Source organism: Peromyscus maniculatus, chromosome 20, assembly GCF_049852395.1.
Source record: "Peromyscus maniculatus bairdii isolate BWxNUB_F1_BW_parent chromosome 20, HU_Pman_BW_mat_3.1, whole genome shotgun sequence".
Taxonomy (NCBI): domain Eukaryota; kingdom Metazoa; phylum Chordata; class Mammalia; order Rodentia; family Cricetidae; genus Peromyscus; species Peromyscus maniculatus.
In genome coordinates, this window is record NC_134871.1 from 48,040,104 (window position 1) to 48,061,707 (window position 21,604).

General features: G+C 55.8%; 1 protein-coding gene across 2 annotated transcripts; it reads right to left on the reverse strand.

Moving 5' to 3' along the window:
• Window positions 1-1,668: 1,668 nt before the first annotated feature.
• Window positions 1,669-20,347, reverse strand: Mfng (MFNG O-fucosylpeptide 3-beta-N-acetylglucosaminyltransferase). Of its 2 annotated transcripts, XR_013046491.1 has the most exons (9): window positions 19,866-20,347; window positions 13,789-13,837; window positions 13,401-13,503; window positions 10,778-10,931; window positions 6,947-7,032; window positions 5,267-5,432; window positions 3,181-3,266; window positions 2,663-3,023; window positions 1,669-2,331 (listed from the first exon to the last, which is right to left on the reverse strand). XR_013046491.1 is itself a non-coding variant. In XM_006979119.4 (8 exons), the coding sequence occupies exons 1-8, from the start codon at window positions 20,118-20,120 to the stop codon at window positions 2,265-2,267; spliced, it is 966 nt and encodes a 321-aa protein (XP_006979181.1). In that variant the 5' UTR covers window positions 20,121-20,347; the 3' UTR covers window positions 1,669-2,264. The 2 variants fall into 2 exon arrangements, 1 of the variants encoding a protein (XP_006979181.1); XM_006979119.4 differs by lacking the exon at window positions 2,663-3,023.
• Between the last annotated feature and the right edge of the window lie 1,257 nt (window positions 20,348-21,604).

Below are 21,604 nucleotides of genomic sequence, written 5' to 3' on the forward strand. Positions count from 1 at the left end.
TGCCTCCCGAATGCTGGGATTAAAGGCGTGCGCCACCACCGCCGCCGCTGCCACCACCACCCCAGCTTGCTACTTTCTTGCCCAGGGATGGCACAGCCCACAGTGAGCTAGGCCCTGGTCTATCAATTAGCCATCCAGGAAATGCCCTACCGACATCACCACAGGCCAGTCTGATGGAGGCGGTTCTAGAGCTGAGGTTCCCTCTTCCAAGCATGTCAAGTTGACCACCGAGATTAGCCACCAAGCTGCCCCAGACCACGACCTCGACCTCCCCTCTAGCCCCCCCCCTTGTCATGGGCCACCTCGGTTGCCCAGCCCAAGGGACAGCTGCCACCCACAGCCCTCAGCTCATCCCAGCTATGAGCACCCTGCAGACTTGACTCAGCAGTCCAGGCCACAGACAGGGAGTGGGGGGGTGGGGGGCGGGGGTGGGGGAGGGGACGGAGACCTAAGGGTCAAACAAGGCTTCTACAGGAGTCTCACCCTGTCCGCTCCGGGTTCCTGCCTCTGGCCTCAAAATGTGTCCCTCAGTAGCTCGGGGGCCGAAGAGCTTGAGAACCAGCCCCGCAGATGCCAGAGGGTAAAGCCCCACTCCCCTGTCCTCCCTCCTGGCCCAGGCTCTGCTGAGTCAGCTCCCTTCCCTACCCAGCTATTCTGGGACAATGGAGGCAGCAGATGGTAGGAGCTCTCTTCTCACCACCCGACCCTCGGGATCTGAGAATAACCCGAAAACCTGCTGCAGCTTCTGAGAGGGGCCCGTGGCTGTGGACAGGGCCACTCCTCTCACCACACCCGGCTCTGGGCTACCGGGCCCTCCCTCTGCCAGCATCCCACTCACGCGCGACATCAGCCAGGATGACGGCAGCTTTGGAGGTGTGTACCAGCTCACCAGGCATGCACCAAGTCCTCTCAGAGACTGAGACACGGGCATCTGGTGGTCCCCAACATGTCAGACACAGACGTGCTGGGGGCATTCTGGTCCTTCAAGGACAGAGGACATGTCCAAAGGAGTTGTGGGCCCTGGCAGCCTAGGTCAGGGCCCCTCTAACTACCTCTCCCAGAGCCCAGGCCTGGCCCCAACTCCCAGTATCACTGGGCTGTGTGCAGGGCGAGAGCATGCTGGCCCCTCGTTCCTCATCCTCTTACGTGCCCCCTTCCCTGAAGGCCCCTACCATCCTGGTCCTCTTTATTCACACACCCAGCCTCCCTGGAGCCACAGATGTGAAAGGCCATTGTGCTGACGTGGCCTCTACTTTGGATGTCAGTTGATCCTGTCACCTTCAGCTGACACCCAAGGCAAAGCCTCAGCTCAGAGTCACCATGCTGATGTCTCAGATACCATGGGGTCTCCAGTCCATGCCCTGGGGGCAGGGAAAGGAGGCAGGCTCCCAGCTCTGCAACTCATACCCACACAGGTGCGTGCCACAGCCACAAATACATCCCCACATACACATCATACATGCATAACCTTATATTGCATCATACACACACACACACACACACACACACACACCCTCATAGTCCTCATTCACCAAGCCCTCCCTCTCCCTGTACCAGGGTCTGAGCCACACACCACATCTGACCACCAAATGTGGCCATCACCACTGATCAGAGACCTTGTTCCAGCCAGAAACACTGGCTGCCCACAGCAGGAGACTGACAGAGAGAGACTTAAATAAAGGTTTAATTTCTCACAGATCAGATGTCCGAAAGAACAGCTTTAGATGATTGTCTTGGCCTTTCTCTCATGGTGGCAAAGTAGCTTCCCAAGATCCAGCCATCACACGCACATTTCACAGTAGGAAAAATGGGTCTTGGGCTGCGAAACTTACTCCTGAGTTTCCAAAGTCCACGTCCATTGGCCAGGTGAGGAGAGCCAGGGGCAGCTGAGACCAGTCCCACAGCTACAGATCACAGCCCTGGCTTTGTCCCAGTGGTCCTGGTCCTCAAGGAATAACTGAAGCCAGAGCCAGAGGCCAGACCCCAGTCAGGGCACGTGTCACTCTCAGGAGAGTAAGGAGACTGAGCACCCCACACACAACTCAAATGCCCCCGAAGTCTCTGCAGTATGACCAGGTCCCTGGGCCCGAGACACCTTCAGCACCAACCACAGTCCAGATCCTGGCCTTTCCTGTCACCCAGAGGCCCTACCGGGGACCATCTGCCAGTGGGCACTCGACCAGGAGCCCCCAGGACCGCGTAGGAGGTGGGGGGGGGGGGTGTTCAGGCAGAAGTGTCCGTCAACCTCTGCAGCAGTTCAGAGTTCACAGTGCCACCAGCAGGGGACACCAGGGTGTGTCCGGGTAGAGGAGACAATGGAGGGATCGAAACCTGGGAAGAGGCCATCAAGGGAAGACAGTTACCCCAATCTCGCTGACCCTTGGCCACTGTGAACACTCGGCCCAGGTAGCTCTGTCACATGGGGCTATCCCATGCCTGGCAGGACAGTGATGTCCCCAGCCTCTTCCCAAAGGCTAGCAAGCACCCCCAGGATGGAGCAATCAGAACTGTCTCCAGACATGGGCAAAATCACCCCCAGTTTGAGAGCCTCTCCTTTGAGACTCCTTGAAAGCCAGAGGAGACACCGAGAGCTCCCTGGCTGAGTTCTAGAACCTTCAAGCTCACAAAAAAAAAAAAAAAAAAAAAGTTAGCATCAACTCACTGAGGCTATGGCTTGCATGCCTCTGCTGATGGGCAGCTCACTCTGTTAAAAGGCAGTGGTGGTGCACACCTTTAATCCCAGCACTTGGCAGATCTCTGAGTTCGAGGCCAGCCTGGTCTACAGAGTGAGTAGGTCAGCCAGGGCTACACAGAGAAACCCTGTCTCAAAACAAACAAACAAACAAACAAGGCCGCTCTTTTCCTCTTGGAACTTTGAATTTCTTCCCTACACTGAGTCAAATTCTATCTCCTCGAAACAAGGCTGTGCTTACCATAACCCTGGCCAGAGGGCTCTCGGAGCAGCCATGAACCCCAGTGCTACAGATGGAGAGACAGAAGCCCAGAGAGGACAAGGCATTTACCTAAGGTCACACAGAAAGCAGCCGATAAGAACGTTAACCTATTCTCTCTATTTCCAGTTCTGTGTGCTCAGCCATGACCTGTGGCACTGCTCTTCCTTCATCTTTGGGTGCCGAGGTCCGGTCCCCACCTCCACCCTGCACCTCAGCCCATACCCACCTGGAGGGGTCCTCTTCATGGGAAAAGGGGCCCGGTAACTTGATGATGTTCAGTTTCCCCTCAAAGACACCGTAGCTGAGGGTGACCTGGGGGGAGATGGAAGGGTATTTGAGGGGTGCCCATCGGGGGGGGGGGTCATAAAGGTAGTGTTTTGGGACCAGCAGAGAAGACTCTGGGCCTTCCGAGAGGCCTGATGATGGGGCCTCCTATACTGGTGGAGCCCAGCGTCTCCCCAAAGGCCCTGCAGCCCAAGGGCATGCTCTCGACTGCATCTCTTTGGCCCTGGCAGCCACGCTTACCCAGGCAGCTGGTGATTCCCTCCTCCTATGGGTTTGGACACCACACTCATCGAGAAGGGATCATTCCCCTCAGCTGAGTGCCTGGACTAGCTAGGAGATTTCCACAGCCCCATGCAGGCCTCAGCCAGTCCTGGACTGTCCCATGTCAGTAAGACACGGGACAGAGACTTTAGCTGAGAAGCGAACACACGCCATGACTAAAGGCTGATGGCTTTGTGGCCACCAGGGCTCATAATCCCTCCTCTGGCTACACCAGCTGTGTGCCACAATTAGCTTAGTTTTCTGGGCCTCAGTTTTCCCATCTGTAGAATGGGGATAATATTTGTGGTTGGCCTTCAGAGATTTTAATTATTTATATTTAGACAGGGGCTAAAACTTCTTCTGATCCTCCCGCCTCTACTTCTAAGTGCTGGGATTAAAGGTCTGCACCACCAGACCTGGTTTCTGAAGACCTAGGGATCAAACTCAGGGCTTCATGCACACTACATAAGCGCTCTAACCACTAAGCTACATCCCAGCCCTGAAGTCCCGCCCTCTGTATCTACAGCTTCTACATCATGGATTCAACCAAGCATGGGTTGAAAATATCGCAGCGACTGCATCTGTGCTGTGCACTTTTTTCCCCCACTTCTCATTTATTCCCTAAACAACACAGCATGACATTTTACTGAGTCTTTCTATCCTATTAGGAACGGAAAATAACCCAGAGCTGATTAAACGCGTGTGGAGGAGGGGTGTGGGCCCTGCCAAACACCGCAGCCCTCCACAGAAGGGACTGAAGCTGAGGGTTTGGGGGGGTCCCTGGGGTCCTGGCAGCAATTCCCGTGGGTGCTGAAGGAGGCCTGTGTGGGCACAAGGCGATGACTGGCAGACACAGACAGTGAAGGAGGCAGGGCCCTCATACTGCCAAGTGTACCAAAAAGCGATGACAGACGTTCCATTTCTGGCCATCCCAAACTTGTCCACATTCACATTTCCTGGCTTCCTAATGGGTGGACCCTACACCCTGGTTCCCTGCCTAGCCAATCTCCTCACTCCAGGTGCTGACCCAAGCTAGGCCATCAGACCATGGGGTCTTAGGGTCCGCTGAGGGTCTGTGGACTCTCTCTCCATGGTGACTACAGACCTAGGGCTGAGATCCTGCCATCCCAAGGACCCAGTCCCCTGAGGATAAGGCCAGTGAGGAGAGAATAGATGGGACAGGGGAGAACAGTCCCTTCTGAATGCCAGGTCCTGTCCCTCCTCGTTACTCGATTGCACACAAGCTTTCTGTCACGTGTACCCCAAATTCTAGGACAGAAGACCTCAGGCCCTCTGGCCAGGCAGTGGGGCTGGCAGGCAGGTCTACAAGCCAAGCCAGTCTGTCCCAAGAGCAGTTATGGCCCACCAGGCACAGGTTATTCATGTGTTCATCACTCATAATGGGCTGGGAGGACCAGTGAGCAGGACCAGGAGCCTGTGATGGAGGGGACTCCAGACAGGAGTCGGAAGGGTCACATGGCTCCTCCAGCGGGCTCCTGGGGCGGGGGGGAGGGGGGGCCAGGGGGGGAATGTGGAGGGTGGAGGATTCAGAGTGGAAAGAGAAACAAGGGGGTTCTGGGGGTGCCACCCATGCCTGTAAAGTCTCTGGAAGGGGTACGCTGCTCCCTGGGCCTCTGTTTCCCCGTCAGCCAAGTCCCGTAAGCTCAAGTTCCAGGTTGATTTCCAGTACCCCAACCTTCCCCTGGGGAGCCTTTCCCCAGCCCTCACCATCGCCCGCCCTCGGCTCGGCTCGGCAGCTGGCTCACCTGCTCCAGAAGCTGGGCAGCCCCCAGCAGCTGCAGGGTCTCCAAATGTGAGTGGAAAAGGGGACTGGGCTGCAGGTGACCCCCCAGCTTGCACTCAATGATGTAGCCCACAGTGCAGTCGTCAGGGAGCCGGATAAGAGCTGAAGTGTCCACGAAGTGGGAGCCGCTGAAGGACAGAGCTGGATGGTGGCCACTGACCCAGGCCCTGCACACCTGCGCCCCCTCCCACCGCCCAGCAGGGCCTCTGCTGGGCCAGCACACTGCACAAGGACACTGGGCAAGTCTAGAACTTGGGGAGTCTCAGGCTCCTCCCCTAAGGAATGGGTGGGCAGCAGCCCTACCTCCCCAAGGTCCTGGAAGGAAGGACTGGGTGGGGGAATGTTGAGGAGCTCTATTAAATGGATCCTTTCTTCTCCCCGTTTTCTCTCATTCATTTGTTCATGGATTCACCATTCAGCTTGACATCCCCTGGCTCCTTATACCTCACTATCAATAAGGACCTAGACGTGAGAAAGAGGTGCTTCCTGCCTGCCACAGACTGGGATACTGAGGCTGGGGCCAAGTCAGAGGGAAACGTGGTTTGGGGGAGCTGGGGAGAAAAGGTGGACTTCCCAGAGGTGGCAGCAGGTTTCCAGTGGCATCGGCAGGGAACATCTCCTGACTACCCCTCAATGTCCTTTCCCCAGCTTGCCTGGCCAGGGGTGGGGTAGGCACAGAAATCCAGGCTGAGAGCATCTCAGCTGCACATTTAGATGGGGATGGGTACCACAGAGGTGGGCAGAGCACAGTGGGGCACCCTAATCACAGAGGTGACCTTTGGTCACAGGTGCGTGCCTGCTCTGGGCTTGCTCTAGGGTCAGCATGCCCTCTGACATACTGAATCCTCTAGGAAACAATGGGCAGATAGAGACAGAAACACTCAGAGCAGCTAAGCGACCTTGAACCTGGGTAACCTAAGGCTTGTCAACCTCTCATACGGGTTCTGGGAGGGGCACTGTCCTCCTGTTATGGTCCTGAAGTACAAGCTAACTCAGGGCAGAGATCCATGCAAGCTCATGGCCACTGACACCAACCTGGGAAAAGGCCAGGGTCAGCCACTTCCAGAATGTCAGTATTCCTTCCCCCCCCACCATCCACCATGCTCCTGGGATCCCCCTCTTGTGGGGGCCTACAGGGATGTCTCAGATAAAAATGCCACCTCTTCCAGGAAGCCTTCCTCCTGTCCTCTCCTCCATCTCTGAGGGCTCCAGTGCTTAACCCGCATGACGTCAACGGTCAGAAGATAAGGATAAGGCTGCCAAGGCCCCTGACCCACAGTCAGGAGGGTGTCCACCCGGACATCTTCCCACTAAGCCCTTACAATGCCATTGGCCACTTTATTTTTCAGTTCCATTTATACACGGGGAAACGAAGGCAGAGTGTACTGAACCACACTCCCTAGAAGTTGACAGAAATGTTCCCCACAGGCCTGGGCTGCCCTGACACAACTAAATAAGAAGCCATTTGCCCTGGGTACCCTCTTGTCCCTCCTGCCTCAAAGGTCCCTCCCGTTCCCAGCCCCTCCCTCCCGCCCCCACTCCCAGGCCCCTCCCATTCCCAGCCCCACCCCCCACCCCCCACCCCCCACCCCCCACCCCCCACCCCACCCCCCACCCCACCCCCGCCCAGGCCTCTGGTTACCTGGCCCATGGCTCCATCTTCAAAGCCAGCTGGCGGCTAATGCAGAAGCCAGCACCCCCTGTGGCAAACCAGAACCGTACCAGCCTCTGGAAAGGAGATGACAGAGATGTGCAGTGAGCCCAGGGCACTCATAGGCACCAGCTAGACCACTCCTTCCCCAAACCACCATGACCCCAAAGCTCTGAGCTTCACACCTCGCTGGAGGCTGAAGCCTGGCCTTAACCTGCCCACTTCACAGCGAGGGAGCCGAGGCCCAATGCCACACAGCTAATTATGAGTGGTGAGGCCACAGGGGAATCCCAAACCCAGCCAGCGTCTGGAAGAGGAGGCATTTGGTCTGAGACATCCCTGTTGGCCCTCACAGGAGAGAGATCCTAAGGGTGATAGGTTGGCATGTGCCATTTTACCCTCTTCCTTTGAGGGGAACCCAGCACCTGCTCCCCTAGGTCACAGAGGTGGCCAGGTGCTTCTGGAATGAAGTGCAGGGCTGGTGCCCTTGACCCAGCAAAAGGCACATGACTCAGACCAGTCCACCAGAGCCCTTCCCAGAATGCTCCAGGAAGACCATAGGGGAGAGGCCCCCATACAGGGTCACTAGCCTGGGGAGCAGGACTCCCCAACACCACCGACACCAGGCCCCCAGCTCTCACTTTTCCCGCCCCCCGATTTCTGAGGCCGAGAAAGGTTTTCCACAGATGAAGAGCAGGAGGCCACTCCTGTTGACAGGCAGCCCCTTAACATCATCACCCCAGTAATGGGGAGCACCCCATCTGCTATTTTCTGACCCATCTACCACCATCCCCTCAGCCCAGGCCTCTTCCTGGCTCTCTTGTGAGGACCCCAAATTCGCCTGTGGGTTCTCTTTTTTGGAGAACTTTTCCTTTCTGCCATTTCATCTCTTGGTCTAACAATAACACACACACACACACACACACACACACACACACACACACACACACACCACATACCTTCCCTAAAGTCCACAGTTAATGCTTAATAAATGTATCTTGCATTGGGCTGTGTTTTCCCCCATGATGCTTTTGTAGAAAGATCCCTAGGCAGACAATGAGGAGGCCCAGGCCTCCATCTCCCCACTTTGCCCAGCTGCGGGACCTCAAGGGAGCCACTTCTGGGCCCTGGGCCTTAAATTGGGCCTGGGAGCCCAGCTGCCCCCGTTCCGCCACCTGACAGCCTTCCTTCCTAATCCACTTCCACAAACGTCCTTTAGAGAAGGTCCGGGGTTCCAAGAGGCAGAGTGGATGTCTCTTGAGGACCCAGCATTCAGGAAGTGCTCCATAAATGCGTGTTTTGTTGAAATTAACACGTGTGCGGCTTCCACTCCCGAGTAATTACAGCAACCGCAACATCCCTGACAGGAACTCAGCCTGAGCCATCCCTGTGCCCGGCCCTGTGTGGAGGGTTGTGCTAAGGGCCGTACCCCAAACACGGTGACCAAGACACAGAGGACTGAGGTCACCTGCCTCAGGGCACAGAGCAGGAATCGATGCCAGGTCAGAGCTCCTTTGCCTTTGCTGCCCGACCCCGAAGAACTCTGGGCTCTGCACCGGCCTGGGCACTCTGGGATTCTGGAACATTCCAAGACAGAATAGGGGGTGGGGGCATTCCCTTTGGTGGTGTATGCCAAGGAGAGCATCGTGCATGTTGTGGGTGTGCTGGTTAATTTGACACAAATTAGCGAAACCCGGGAAGAGGGACCCTCCATTGAGACAATGCCTCCATCGGATTGGCTTGCAAGCAAGTCTGTGAGGCTTTTTCTTTTCTTTTCTTTTCTTTTCTTTTCTTTTCTTTTCTTTTCTTTTCTTTTCTTTTTTCTTTTCTTTTCTTTTCTTTTCCTTTTCTTTTTGGTTTACTGAGACAGGGTTTCTCTGTGTAACAGCCCTGACTATCCTGGAACTCACTCTGTAGACCAGGCTGGCCTCAAACTCACAGAGATCCACCTGCCTCTGCCTCTTGGGTTCTGGTATTAAAGGCGTGCGCCACCACCGTCCAACTCTGAGGCATTTTCTTGCCTGATGATTGATGTGAGAGGACCACCAGCCCACTATGGGTGGTGCCAGCCCTAGGAAGTGGTCCCGGGTTATATAAGCAAGAAAATGAAGCAAGCCATGAGGAACAAGCCAGGAAGCAGCACTCCTGCATGGGTTCCTGTCTCTGTTCCCGCCTGCGTGCCTGCCTTGACTTCCCTCGATGATGGACTGCAATCCAAACACATCAGCCAAGCAGGCCCTTCCCGCCCCATGTCTCTTTTGGTGTTTATGACAGCAACAGAAAGCTGACCAGGACAGTGGGACACAGGTCTGGGTGTACCCAGTCAGGCCTTGAACTAGCCAGGCAGGATGTGGCTACAAATGAATCCCATAATATCCATCCAGTCCCCAGTCCAGGAACTCTGACAAGTGGCCCCACTTGATTCTTTGGCTCAAAACCATGAGTAAGGGCTGTTACCACCTGCTCCACAGATGAGAAACCGAGGCACAAAGAGGTTGACCAACGTCAATCAGGGTCACCAAGCCAGGAGTGACAGGACTGCCCTATGAACCCAGGGAGGCCTGCGCTGGCCTGGAGAGGGAGGGGCTCGGGCTGGATGGGAGGTCAGAGAGGGGGCTGGGGACACCCCTCGGCTCACCTGAGGTGGCACATGCATGCACACCCTGGGGCTCAGGAGGATTTAATTAGGGCTCAGCGGCTGATGAGCCACTGATAATTAAGGCTCCCGTTTCCCCAGAGCAGCAGATGGTGGCCTGGGGAGGGAGGGAAGCCCCAAGCATCAGCTCCTGCTCCAAGGAGGGCCTCCCGAGAGGGGGCCTCCTCCTTTCTGCCTTCTCCATACCCCGGGGTTACTACCCAAGCTCCAGAAACTAGTCAGACGGGGGGGGGGGGGGGGGGGACAGGGAAGAACCATGCAATTAGGGGGACACAGGCAAAACCTCGTTATTCATCTGGTGTCTGGTTGAAGCACGGCCCAGCTCTCCAGGCTTTGTTTTCTAACCTGGCCATGGTGACGTCCTCGGACTGTCACTTGGGTCTACAGTGTAGTTGATTCTGGGCCCCCCCAGCTCCCTGTGTCCATCCACACTTCAGTGGCTGGGCAGTGAAGAAGTTAGGGGGGTCTGCAGCTCTAAGCACCCACAATTTATCACCTGGCCCAGCAATAGTTGGGTATATTTCCAGCTTTGAGACAGTTTCACTCCATAGCCCAGGCTGGCCTGGGAATTCGCTATTTAATTCTGGCTGGCCTTGAACCAGTGATAGCTGCCTCAGCCTCCCCAAGTGGTGGGATTACAGGCATGCACCCCCATGGTAACGGGGACCAAAACTAGAGCTTTATACATGCTAGGCAAGCACCTTACCAACTGCACTCCAGCTCCAGCCCAGGAGTGTTTAAGATTCTATACAAATCCGGGGCTGGAGAGATGGCTCAGTGGTGAAGAGCACCGACTGCTCTTCCAGAGGACCCGGGTTCAATTCCCAGCACCCACATGGCAGCTCACAACTGTCTCTAACTCCAAGATCTGACACCCTCACATAGACATGCATGCAGGCAAAGCACCAATGCAAATAAAATAAAAATAAATTAAAAAAAAAAAAGATTCTGTACAAATTCATGGTGAAACCAGGTGCCTGGGGGCTTGGTCATGGATGGAGTCAGGAAAGCCTTCTTGCCAAACCAGAGCTCCTGGATGACCCAGGCCTGACTAAACAATCAGGTCCCGCCTCCGGGTCAGGCCCCGCCTCCGGGTCAGGCCCCGCCCCTCGTCTCAGCCCACCCCTGAGAGCAACAACCAACTGGAAGAGGAGGAAGGGACGCACCGTGCGGTTTTTTGATTGCCCCTCAGAGGCGTGGATGGGCCGGTTCAGGCTGGGCTTGCCCACGTAGATGTCACGGTCCTGCGGGAATGTTTTCAACAGCTGTAGCAGTGCCCTGGGGTTCACGTAGTTGTCATCGTCCACGTGGCAGAACCACCTGTGGGGATGGCGCCCCCCAGCAATGAGCGCGTGGAGATGCTGTGTTCCAGACCCCCACGGTCAAGAGCTAGCAGCTATAGGCTGGGTGGCTGTCAGGGTAGACTGACCGGTGAAGGATAGACAACCGGGAAGAATGGAACTCGGGGCTGTCTTTGTAGGCACTGGGTCCAGAAGTTCCAGAGTCTGACCTCGTGGATTATTCTACTCACACATTTAAGCATAGTAAAACTTGGGGGGAAAGATTTCCAAGTGACATTCATCACAACAAAGCTTTAGGCAGAGATACATCAAAACTCTCACAAAGTGGCAGAACACTCGTGACCTTTACAAGAAGAATGAATGCTAGTGGCTGATCCACAGGGCTCAGGACCGGGGCCTAGAGCAGTGGTTCTCAACCTATGGGTTGTGACCCCTCTGCAGGTTGAACAGCTCCTTCAATGGGGTCGCCTAAAGACCATCAGAAATATCAGACGTTTACGTTATGGTTCATAACCGTAGAATAATTTCAGCTATGAAGTAGCAACAAAAATAATTTTATGGTGGGGGGCGGGTGGCTACCACAACATGAGGAACTGTATTAAAGGGTCGCGGCATCAGGAAGGTTGAGAACCACTGGCCTAGAGGAAGGATCTGTGATGAGCATAAGGTGGATTCTATTGGTGGAGGATGCAAAGTACACAGGGCCTCTTTCATGGGGATGAGTTCTAGACACTGAGAGACAAAGCTGAGGATTGGGGCCTAAATGATTCTCAGGATATTGGGGGATTCAGGTGCAGGCTAGCTCCTACTAGAATAGTTTGGCCACTTTCACGGATATTCCTGGTGACCAGGGGTCATTCATGTCCTTCCGTCGAAGAAAATCAGACAATCCCGGTTTCTCCGACGCTGACTCTAAGCTGTGCTTCCTACAGGTAGCTACTAGCCAACCCCTGTGTTTGGGGTCCTCTGGGTACCCTCAGAGGAAGAGACAGCTACAGAACAGATGAAGACAGACTTCAAGGCCACGCAGCCAGGGAGTGACAGGATTTGACTCCAGGTGGTCCATCTGCTAGGTGGGAAAGGGTGAGTCAGACCCCCCGGAGGCCCCAGGATCCCTTCACTGGACCCAGGTCCCTCCATTTAGGGCGGGGGAACTTGGATGTGCATATCTGTGTATGTGCAGGTACCGAGATGTGCGTGCATCCAGAGGCCGGAAGCCAGCCTTTGGTGGTGTTCCTCCTGTTAGCATCCACCTTGCTTTTTAACAGGATCTCTCACTGGGACCAGGAGCTTAGCATGTGATGACAAGCCAGCGAGCCCCAGAACCTGCCTGTCTCCACCACCTTGCACTGGGTTTAGAAGCGTGTGCACATTCTTTTGGGGTAGGTGTTGGGGATCGAACTCGGGTCCTTGGGTTTGCACAGTGTGTACTTTACCCACTGAACCATCACCTCCCCAGCCCCGTCACTCCACACTCAATTCAAAAGGGGGCCTGAGGCCAGCGAGATGACTCAGGAGGTAAAGGCACCTGCCAGAAATATGACGGAAAGAAAGAGCTAAGTCCCAAAAGTTGTCCTCTGATATGGAGACCCACAGAGGCTTCCTAGTGAGAACTTAGGATCTGAGAATCTGGGCTTGCTTTACCTACCCAGCAGGGCTGCATAAGGGGGTGATCTGACCACGGACGTGGTTACCAGGTGTTTGGAAGGGTCTACACTTGGCTGTGCGGTGTGCTTTGATCTAGCAAGGGGGAGGTCTTTTGCCCCGCCCCTTGGCATTGTTATAAAAAGCCCTTTTCAATAAATGGGAAAGGCCATTGGGTAAGTGATCCAGGCCCTCCGGAAGCTGTTCTGTGTTTCTGTCTTTCCTTTCTTGTCTAGCTCTCTTTTTTTTTTTTTTTTTTTTTTTTGGTTTTTCGAGACAGGGTTTCTCTATGTAGCTTTGCGCCTTTCCTGGAGCTCACTTGGTAGCCCAGGCTGGCCTCGAACTCACAGAGATCCGCCTGCCTCTGCCTCCCGAGTGCTGGGATTAAAGGCATGCGCCACCACCGCCCGGCTGTCTAGCTCTCTTTCTATCTAATATGTTCTTACTCTTCTCTCCTCTTCATAAGAACCCTTGGAGAGGCGGGAGCTGGCCTCCCACACTCTGACCTTCACACAATACCACGGCACACATACACCTACACATGTATACACGCAGAGACACACACATAGATAGATAAATAAATAAATGATAAGCACACAAACGTAATTTTAAAAACCTAAGCCAGCCACGCCTTTAGTCCCAGCCCTCAGGAGGCAGAGGCAGGCAGATCTCTGTGAGTTTGAGGCCAGCCTGGTCTACATAGTAGTTCCAGGACAGCCAGAGCTACATAGTGAGTGAGACCCTGTCTCAGAAAAAAAAAAAAAAAAAAAGAACAAAAAACATTAAAGAGATGGCCTGAGGCAAAAGTCACTTGGGGGGGGGGCAATGACCTAGCAACACTCACCTGAGCCCACTGGCCAAGAAGGCATCGAACTCTGCAGCCATTTTGCAGGACAGAGCAGGATGGCTGTGCTCTGCAGAACAGTTGGTGACCACCAGGTGGGAGCCTGGAGATGGGAAGCAGTCAGGGGGCCTGCCCAGCCCCTCCCCCTAACTGGGACTCCTAAGACTGAGATGGAACTCAGAGAGCCTGGGGGGCTCATCCCCTCCCAGGAGAACCGAGGCAACAGACGGAGTGGGCCTTCTCCAGCAGCCTCTTACACCTGCTGTTCCTGGGAACAAGGTAGTCACCAAAGCCAGAGGCAGGAGACATAATTCCCGGGGACCCCAAGGCTCCATCACAGCCACCCTGTGCCCACGGTGGAGGACCACCCCCCCAGCTGAGGAGTTACCCAGTCTCTCCTGGAGGTTTTCGTCTGGGCTGTCAGTGAAGACGAACGTCTGTGGAGAGAGGGAGGCATCGGGGTAGGTTGGTGGAGGGAAGCCCGCAGCCCACCAAGGCCACACCCAGGGGGATATGTAAGAGGACACAGACCCTGCAGACGTCTGTCCTCAGACACACTGTCCTCACACACACATGCAAGTAAACTCTCCAGGACACGCAACTCCAGGGTGAACCAACCCAGCTGTGTGTGTCTGCTCTCCAGGGCCGCACATGCTTAGCCAATTCATCCCCCTTCTGCACACGATGTCACAGCCACACTTGGCCACCGTACTGATTAGGTTTTGTCAACTTGACACAAGCTAGAGCCATCTGGGAAAGCTCAACTGAGAAATTGCCTCCATCAGAATGACCTGCAAGCAAGCCTGTAAGGCATTTAGTTATTAGATATTGATGGGAGAGGGCCCAGGCCACTGTGGGTGGTCCCACCCCTGGGCAGGTAGTTCTGGATTGTATAAGAAAGCAGGCTGGGGCGGGGAGCACTCACCAACCTAAGACAGAGTGCCTGTGTGGCCTAGGCAGGTGTCTCCATGACGGGTAAGGTGACCTGCTGACGTCCCACGCAACCTAAGTCAGAATCTCGTTTTCTAGTAAAAGGGGGACCTGTAGGGTCCTGGCCCCTGTTTTGGGTAACTGTTGCCTTGCTTGCTGACCTTGACCTTGATATCCTCCCTATGCTAATTCCCTTCTGGGTTCTACCCTCCTGAATGCTTAAGGGAAGTTCCTTGTCTATGTATCCTGCATGTCTATGTATCCTGTAGCAAACGTCTGTCCTCTGGGGTTCTACCATTGTGCTGTAAGCCTGTATTTAAGACCTCCTCCCTCCTTCAATAAATGGCATTTGGCAAAAAGGAAGGAAGGAAGGAAGGAAGGAAGGAAGGAAGGAAGGAAGGAAGGAAGAAAGGAAGAAAAAAGAAAGAAAGCGGGCTGTAAACCAGGTAGTGGTGGCAGTGCACACCTTTAATCCCAGCACTCTGGAGACAGAGACAGGCGGATCTCTGAGTTTGAAGCCAGCCTGGACTACAGAGTGAGTTCCAGGGCAGCCAAGACTATACAGAGAAACTCTGTCTCAAAAAAACAAATGAAATTGAAGAAGAGGAGGAGGAGAAGAGAAATAAAGCAGACTGGGTAAGCCGTGGGGAGCAAGCCTGTAAGCAGCACCCCTCCATGACCTCCGCTCTCTGGGTTCCTGCCTTGACTTCCTGCCCTGACTTCCTTCATGATGGACTGTAACCTGTAAGCTGAAATAAACCCTTTGCTCCCCAGTTGCTTTTGGTCATGGTGTTTACCACAGCATTGAAAGCAAAGTCCCTCGAACCCTAACCCACGGGAGTGTGCAGACTGAAGGGCTTCCCCCACCCATTCCCTCACACGCCACACCATCCAACCATGAACCATCGTCCAAGTTCAGAGGCCCCTAAGCGCCTCAGAAACCTCACACGCTGGCACGATCCTGCTTTCTCAGCTTGGGTACCTCCTCCCCAGTGACCATCTCAAGATGAGGCTAAGCAGGGATTCCAACCCACAGACCTGCGCTGTGTTCTTATTTTGTTTATTTGTTGAAACGAAGTCTCACACTGTAGACCAGGCTAGCCCGGAACTCAACTATGTCACCCCAAACTGGCCTGCAACCGGTGGCGATCCTGCATTGGCTTCTCGTGTGCTGGGATTACAGGTACATCCTGGTGCCACCCCCGTAGGTGGGTGAGAATCAGTCTCTTAGTCAACCAAATACCAACTCCACACCAGACATCTTCAAACCCTCCAGAATCCGCCTGTGGGCAAGTCAGGGTCACAGCAGGCAGGCAATACGTCACGCCCACCCCAGAGCTGGCCCAGGGTATACAGAGCTTCCCTTCTGCGTAAACAACACACACTATCACAGAACATCTGGAAGGCCTTTGGCGGTGTCCCTGACCCTTGGGCTGCTCTGCCAGAATATGGAACAATTTTGCACCCCCGATGGACCCAGGCCTGTGTGACCTCCTCTATCGTCCTTCCCAGACCAGGGCTCCAGCTTCAGCGAGCTGCCTTCTGCTTTACCCACAATGTCTTGACACCACAAACCCTCCCAGACCAAAACAGCCCCTGTCTTGAGCCTCAGTTTACCTATCCGTGAAGTAGGAGAGCGAGGCAGCTGTATTCGTGGAAGACAGGGAAGTTAGGGAAGGCAGAGCGTCCAGGGAAGGCAGGCTCTACTTCTTCTATCTCACAGGGAACAGGGGCACAGGGGGCCAGAAGCCAGGGGTAGGGCACTGGGAAAGGGGGGCATGAGGGAGCCACATCGCTCCCCCAAGGCCTGTGACCACAAGCTTACTTCTGAGCCACGGTCATCCTCTGCCTTGATCCTCAAACCTACTGCCCCCTCAGGATCAGATGGATAGCACCCGTTAATGTCATTCACAACACCCTGTTTACCTTACGGTACGTGTAGTCTGGACTGAAGAGATGGCTCAGTGATTAAGAGCACTGTCTTCTCTTCCAGAGGACCCAGGTTCGACTCCCTGCACCCACATGGTAGCTCACAACCGTAACTCCAATCCTAGGGGAATTCCAGTGCCCCCTTCTGGCCTCTACGGGTACTGCATGCACATAATGCACAGACATACGTGCAGGCCCAAACACCCATATACATAAAATAAACACTTTTTTTAAAAAAGTTAAGTATGGTCAAGGAAGAGACATCTGCTCTTTGCCACCTGAAGTGACTTTACCTCAGCCCTTCCTGCCCTACCCCTGGGGCTTCTTGACTCAGAGTCCTTGACTCAGTCACCCCAACACATTACAGACACACCTTCCGCATATACTGAGCTCTTTAAATCTCAAATTGCCAACTCTAGCACCTCCCCTCAAGAGACCCTCCCTGACACCTGTCGCTACTCCAGAGGCCCTCTGCGCTCTTCTTGCATCCCACCTTCTCCTCAGTCCCTCCCAACGTGATCTGTCTGTCCCCAGTGTCCCAGCACCTGGCTCTCTCAGGGCCTTTGAGCCCTCTTCCTGGGGTCTGCTTGTGCCTGTCACATCGAGCTGGAGCCCTGGACGTTCTGGGGAGCCCAAGTGGCCTAACCTGGTATCTTCCTCTCCACCCCTCCACCACACACAGCATTACCACCTGAACCCTGGGACCCCTCTCCACACCTGCTTCTCGGCCTCCTACTGAGCCCCAGCCTCTCAAATCCCTCAGGACTGAGGCCCTAAGAAATACAAGCAAAGGCCAGCAATGGAGCTGTAGCCTAGCACTTGCCCAGCATGCTCAGGCCTTGGGTTCAATCTCTAACACTGGGGAAGAGGGGGCAACCCCCCCACACCACCACCAAAAAAAAGGCAAGAGCTAGGGTTCATCAATAGAGCAATCACCTGCACTTGCCTTGCGAGGCCCTAGATTCCATGACCAGCATCAAGAGTGAGCCCCCCCCGCCCCGCCCCTCCCCCACAGCAATTCTCTTCCCACTTGCTAGGTCTCCGAGCCTTGCAGTCCGGGTACCTGTTCCCTTCCCCTGTACCTCCTGTGGTCCGTCCATTCCTCTCACCCTCCACATTATCCTGGCTTCTGGCTTCCTCTGCTCCCAAGGCTAGTCCTGGCCCAAGCCTTCTCCTGGGCCCCCAGGCTGTCTTCCTTGGCCTCTGGCAGCCTTCTGCCCTCACCCAAGCCTCCTCACAACAGATCTCTAGAGGGAGCCAGCCGGATGGCCAAGGAGTTGGGCCCTTCCCTCCTGACCGTCTGGCAGATGTTTGCCCCCAAACGGCCACGGCCACGGGGTAGCAGAAGTCACGCAAGTTCAGAGCATGAGACCAACAGGCCTGAGGATGTTTGCTGAGGTGGGGTGGGAGGTGGGGCGGAGTTTGGGAAAGGACTGAGGTCCAGGCCCAGAGTCTGGGGCCAGAGAAGGCCCGGGAGCCCACGGGTTTGGCCCTTGGGAGCACAGGGTGGTGGGTAGGAGCAGCAGGCTGCGTTTGATTTATTGAAGCAAGAGACCCAGACAATAGTTAGTTACAGCTTCACAGGCTGGGAAACAAAGAGACTGGCAGCCTGCTGGGGCAGGGGAGGGGGTGGCCGGGGACCATCTGCTGCCGTGAAGGGGAGAGTGGGCTAAAGCCATCTCCCCCCGCCCAGCCCCCACCCCGGAGCGGGGGACCAGAGGGAGAAAGGCTCCTTGAAGCTCAAAACACACAAAACAGCCTTCCCCGCCCACCCCCTCTGCCACACAAAGGCCATACACGAGTCCCTCCAGGCACACTAAGCTGGGGCCACCTGTCACCCCATCACCTTTAACCAGCTGGGAGCCCAGCACCGGAGTTAACCAGCTGGGGCTGTTTCCAGACACATTGGTGATGTGCAAATGTGGACACTGAGAGAGCCCAGAGCCAAGATCACAGGAAGAAAGAAGCCTGGAAGTGAGGAACGGATCTCCCTGTCTTCCCATAGTCCTTCTACACCTGACCACCCTTCCAGAACCTTTTCCCTTGCTCGGTCGGGGTTCCAACACCTCACCTGCCTCCGCCTGAGCTCATTGTGGATTGGAAATCAGTATCTGCCATGCACACAGTCGGCAGGATTAAGCAGCATGACGCCTCTGACTGCAGCCCCTTAGAGAAGCTGGCAGGTGCCCCTTGACCTGGTCAGCCTCTGGGAGAACCTGGGGCATGCAGTGATGCCAATCTGTTCTGCCAGGCACCAGCACCCCAGCTGATGACCCAGAACCAGCACTCCAGTAACCCTGGCAGCTCTGATTTGGGGGGGTCCCCAGCAGAAAAGAAAAGGGCCCCGATGAGGAGTCCCACTGTGCTCTGCCCGACAGGCCCTCTGGGTGACTCTGGCCAGCCTAAGCTCATCTGCAGCCTTATTTGAGGCGAGGGCACCATCATGGTGAGCAAGACAGGAAAGCGCCAGGGACCACATGAGGCCTTGCTCCCTGGTACACACAGACGCAGCTCCATAAACAGGAAGGTCTGTGCGGAGGGCCAGCCCTGCTGGCTTCCGAGGAGGAACCATACTCTCTCCACAAGACAAAAAACTGTATAGGGTGGGGGAACAGGGCGGGGGAGGGGGGTGCACAGAACTCTATGGGAATGGAGCTCACGCCTGCACTGGACACTGTGCCAGGAAACAGGGGAGGGGGGGCATCCTTTTCAGGTACCTCCACCTCTCCTCCCTCACTGAACTGCCTCCTCTCCTCGGCCTCCCCGGCAAGGGCTCAGCCACTTCCTCCCACAGAGCCAGCAGCCACAATGAGGACGGGAGTATGTGTGTGTACAAATGCATGAGACCACTTCTGCCTCCCCTGAGGGGGTCTCCAGCGCACCCCCATCCCTGGCTTTGATTGACAGGGTCTTGAGTATGGGGAGGAGGGCTCTGCTTTCAGGAACCACACTTATGGCCCGCACTTTATTAACTTTCTTATTGTTGTGTATAGCATACATACACACACACACACACACACACACACACACACACACACACACACAGAGGTACTCCACATGACAGGCAGATCTCCACCTCACCTTGACCTCCTGCCCACTCTGCCTGAGCCACTGTCTGCCAGAGGCCGCACAGGAAACCAGGAGGCTAGACACTGCCCTCACACAGCACAGTGGGGCAGGAACTGAGAGGAAGCCTCCTTCAAGCAGGCCCCACCTCAATGTCTCCCCAGCATCCACACCACACCTCTGCTACGCGCAGCCTCATCCATGCTCAGAGCCGAGGACTCATCTGGTGGGTTGCACCTTTCCTGCGGGCTAACATCCACCGGTGACCCTGAGGCAAGTTAGGGCCAAAAATCTAGGAAAAGAGGGGGACCCACAAGGGGACGGGGGGAGGGGGGGAGCCTGGAGCAGGGTTACCACGCTGAACCCAATAGATGTAGACAAGTGAATCTGAGGAGCCCCTGGAGCGTGGGGGTGGGCATGGAGGAAGGAGCAGTAGAGAGAGACCCCAGAAGGACCCCCCAGTGGGCAGCTTCTCCCAAGACCGTTAGGAAGACCCCTGTGAGCCCCTCGGCCAGGAGCTCTCTCTGGCCCGCCTGTCACCTGTTGCCTGGTCCTGGAGACCCACGTGTCAAGTAGCAGGTCCAGGCGAGAGCGGTGGAAGGCCCAGGTAGTCTTGACTGCGATGAAGATGTCGCCCAGCTGCAGCTCCAGGGGCCCTGGGTCCGGCTGGGTCAGCCTGAGCGTGTCCTGAGCCATCCGCAGCGACAAGCTCGAGTGATACCGTAGAGACAGGAGTCCCACGCACAGGAGGGTAAAGAGGGCTCCTGCCAGGCCCCGAAAGGCCCTGAAGTGCATTGGTACAGGGGGACCCCCCAGACAGTTCAGCCCCTGACTCCCCAACCAGTCAGTCTGGGGTGGGAGGCTGGTCAGGCGGAGGCCCTGGTGTGGGCAAAAGTCGGGCAGGCATCGGGGGCAGGCACTGACGGGGAAGGAGGAAGCTGAGTCTCCAGACCCAGAGGCTGAGCCACCACGGTCCCGCCAGCCGGCAGAGGCCACCAGCCCGCCACCTGCTCCTGCGCCCTCCCTCCCGCCCTCCCTCCGGGCGGGGCCGCTTGGCTCCTGGCCCCGCCCCTGCTTCAGCCCGAGGGGCGGGGCCAGGCCTGGGAAGCCCCAGAGGCGGCTGCAGGGAGTCACCCACTCCAGACGGGGCCCAGCTCTGCCTGCTGCGGCTGCAGCCACACCAGATCCCCCACGAGGTGGGAAGAAGCCCCTCAGCCTTCCCACGCTCACAGCCACGCTCACGCTCTGGCTCCTACAATACCCACTATTGCAGAGTCCACAGAGTCCTAGTCGACCCAGCCTCGGGTCCTGGCTCCCTCCCTCCCGTCTACCCTCGCCATCACCCACCACACATCAGGCCTCTATGTACCACAGGACTGCGCCCACCCTACCACGATCCCTAGCAATCACTTCTTGCTTTCTCTGAATCTTTACCCAAACGTTATTTCCGCCATGCGGCTTTCCCCGTCCTCTTTATTTAAACAGCCCTCCTTCCCTTGGGGAAGCCTAGACCCCCTTCCTTCTCTTCCTGTCTTCCAGCTGCCCAGTGTATTTTACATATTTATTGTCTTGCTGGTCAGACTGCTGGGGCAGGGAGTTTCTTGTCTTTTGTTGACCATCCAGAGCCCTGTACAGTGCCTGGCACAGGCTAGGCAACTATATCAATACTTGTTAATTAAGCACAGGAAAGGGCTTGGTGGCTGTGAATGGATCTAGGCCCGGACCAGGACCATGAGGCAAGCTTTTTGTCAGCCCCAGCCTTTCCCCTTCACAGCCCGCCTCCTCAAAACGGTGCCACCAGGGAAAAGCATAGGCTTGGTGCTGGGTTCAGATCCCCGACAGGGCCACTACCTGGCTTTACGGCATCAGGCAAGATCGTTCTATCGTTTATCAAGGATAGAGACCTGGCAAGATGGTTCAGTGGGTAAGGGCGCTTGCCACCAAGCCTCTGGACCCGAGTTCAGTTCCCAGGTCCATGCACACAGATGCCCACTCCTGAAAGTTGTCCTCTGACCTCCACACAGGTGTGCATTACCACGGCAAATTCCTTAAAGGAAGGAATCTCAGGGCAGGTGAGAAGGCTCGGCAGGTAAATTAGCTAACTGACAAGGCTGGTGACCCAGGTTTGATCCCCAGGACCCACAGGATGAAAGCAGAGAACCGACTCCTGAAAGCTGTACACACGCTCGGCACTCTCCCTCCCGCGGGCACACACCATAAACATCTTGTAAGTGAAATCCTAGCCCCCAAAGCCAAGGGGCACCTCTTCCAGTCAGTCT

Excerpts from the sequence above, each read along its gene's own strand:
- Mfng (XM_006979119.4), bottom strand. The coding sequence starts at position 20,120 with ATGCACTTCAGGGCCTTTCGGGGCCTGGCAGGAGCCCTCTTTACCCTC. Across the intron at positions 13,838-19,865 it reads TCTCCAGGACCAGGCAACAG|ACGTTCGTCTTCACTGACAG; the intron begins GTGACAGGCGGG and ends CTCTCTCCACAG. Across the intron at positions 10,932-13,400 it reads TTCTTGGCCAGTGGGCTCAG|GTGGTTCTGCCACGTGGACG; the intron begins GTGAGTGTTGCT and ends CCATCCCCACAG.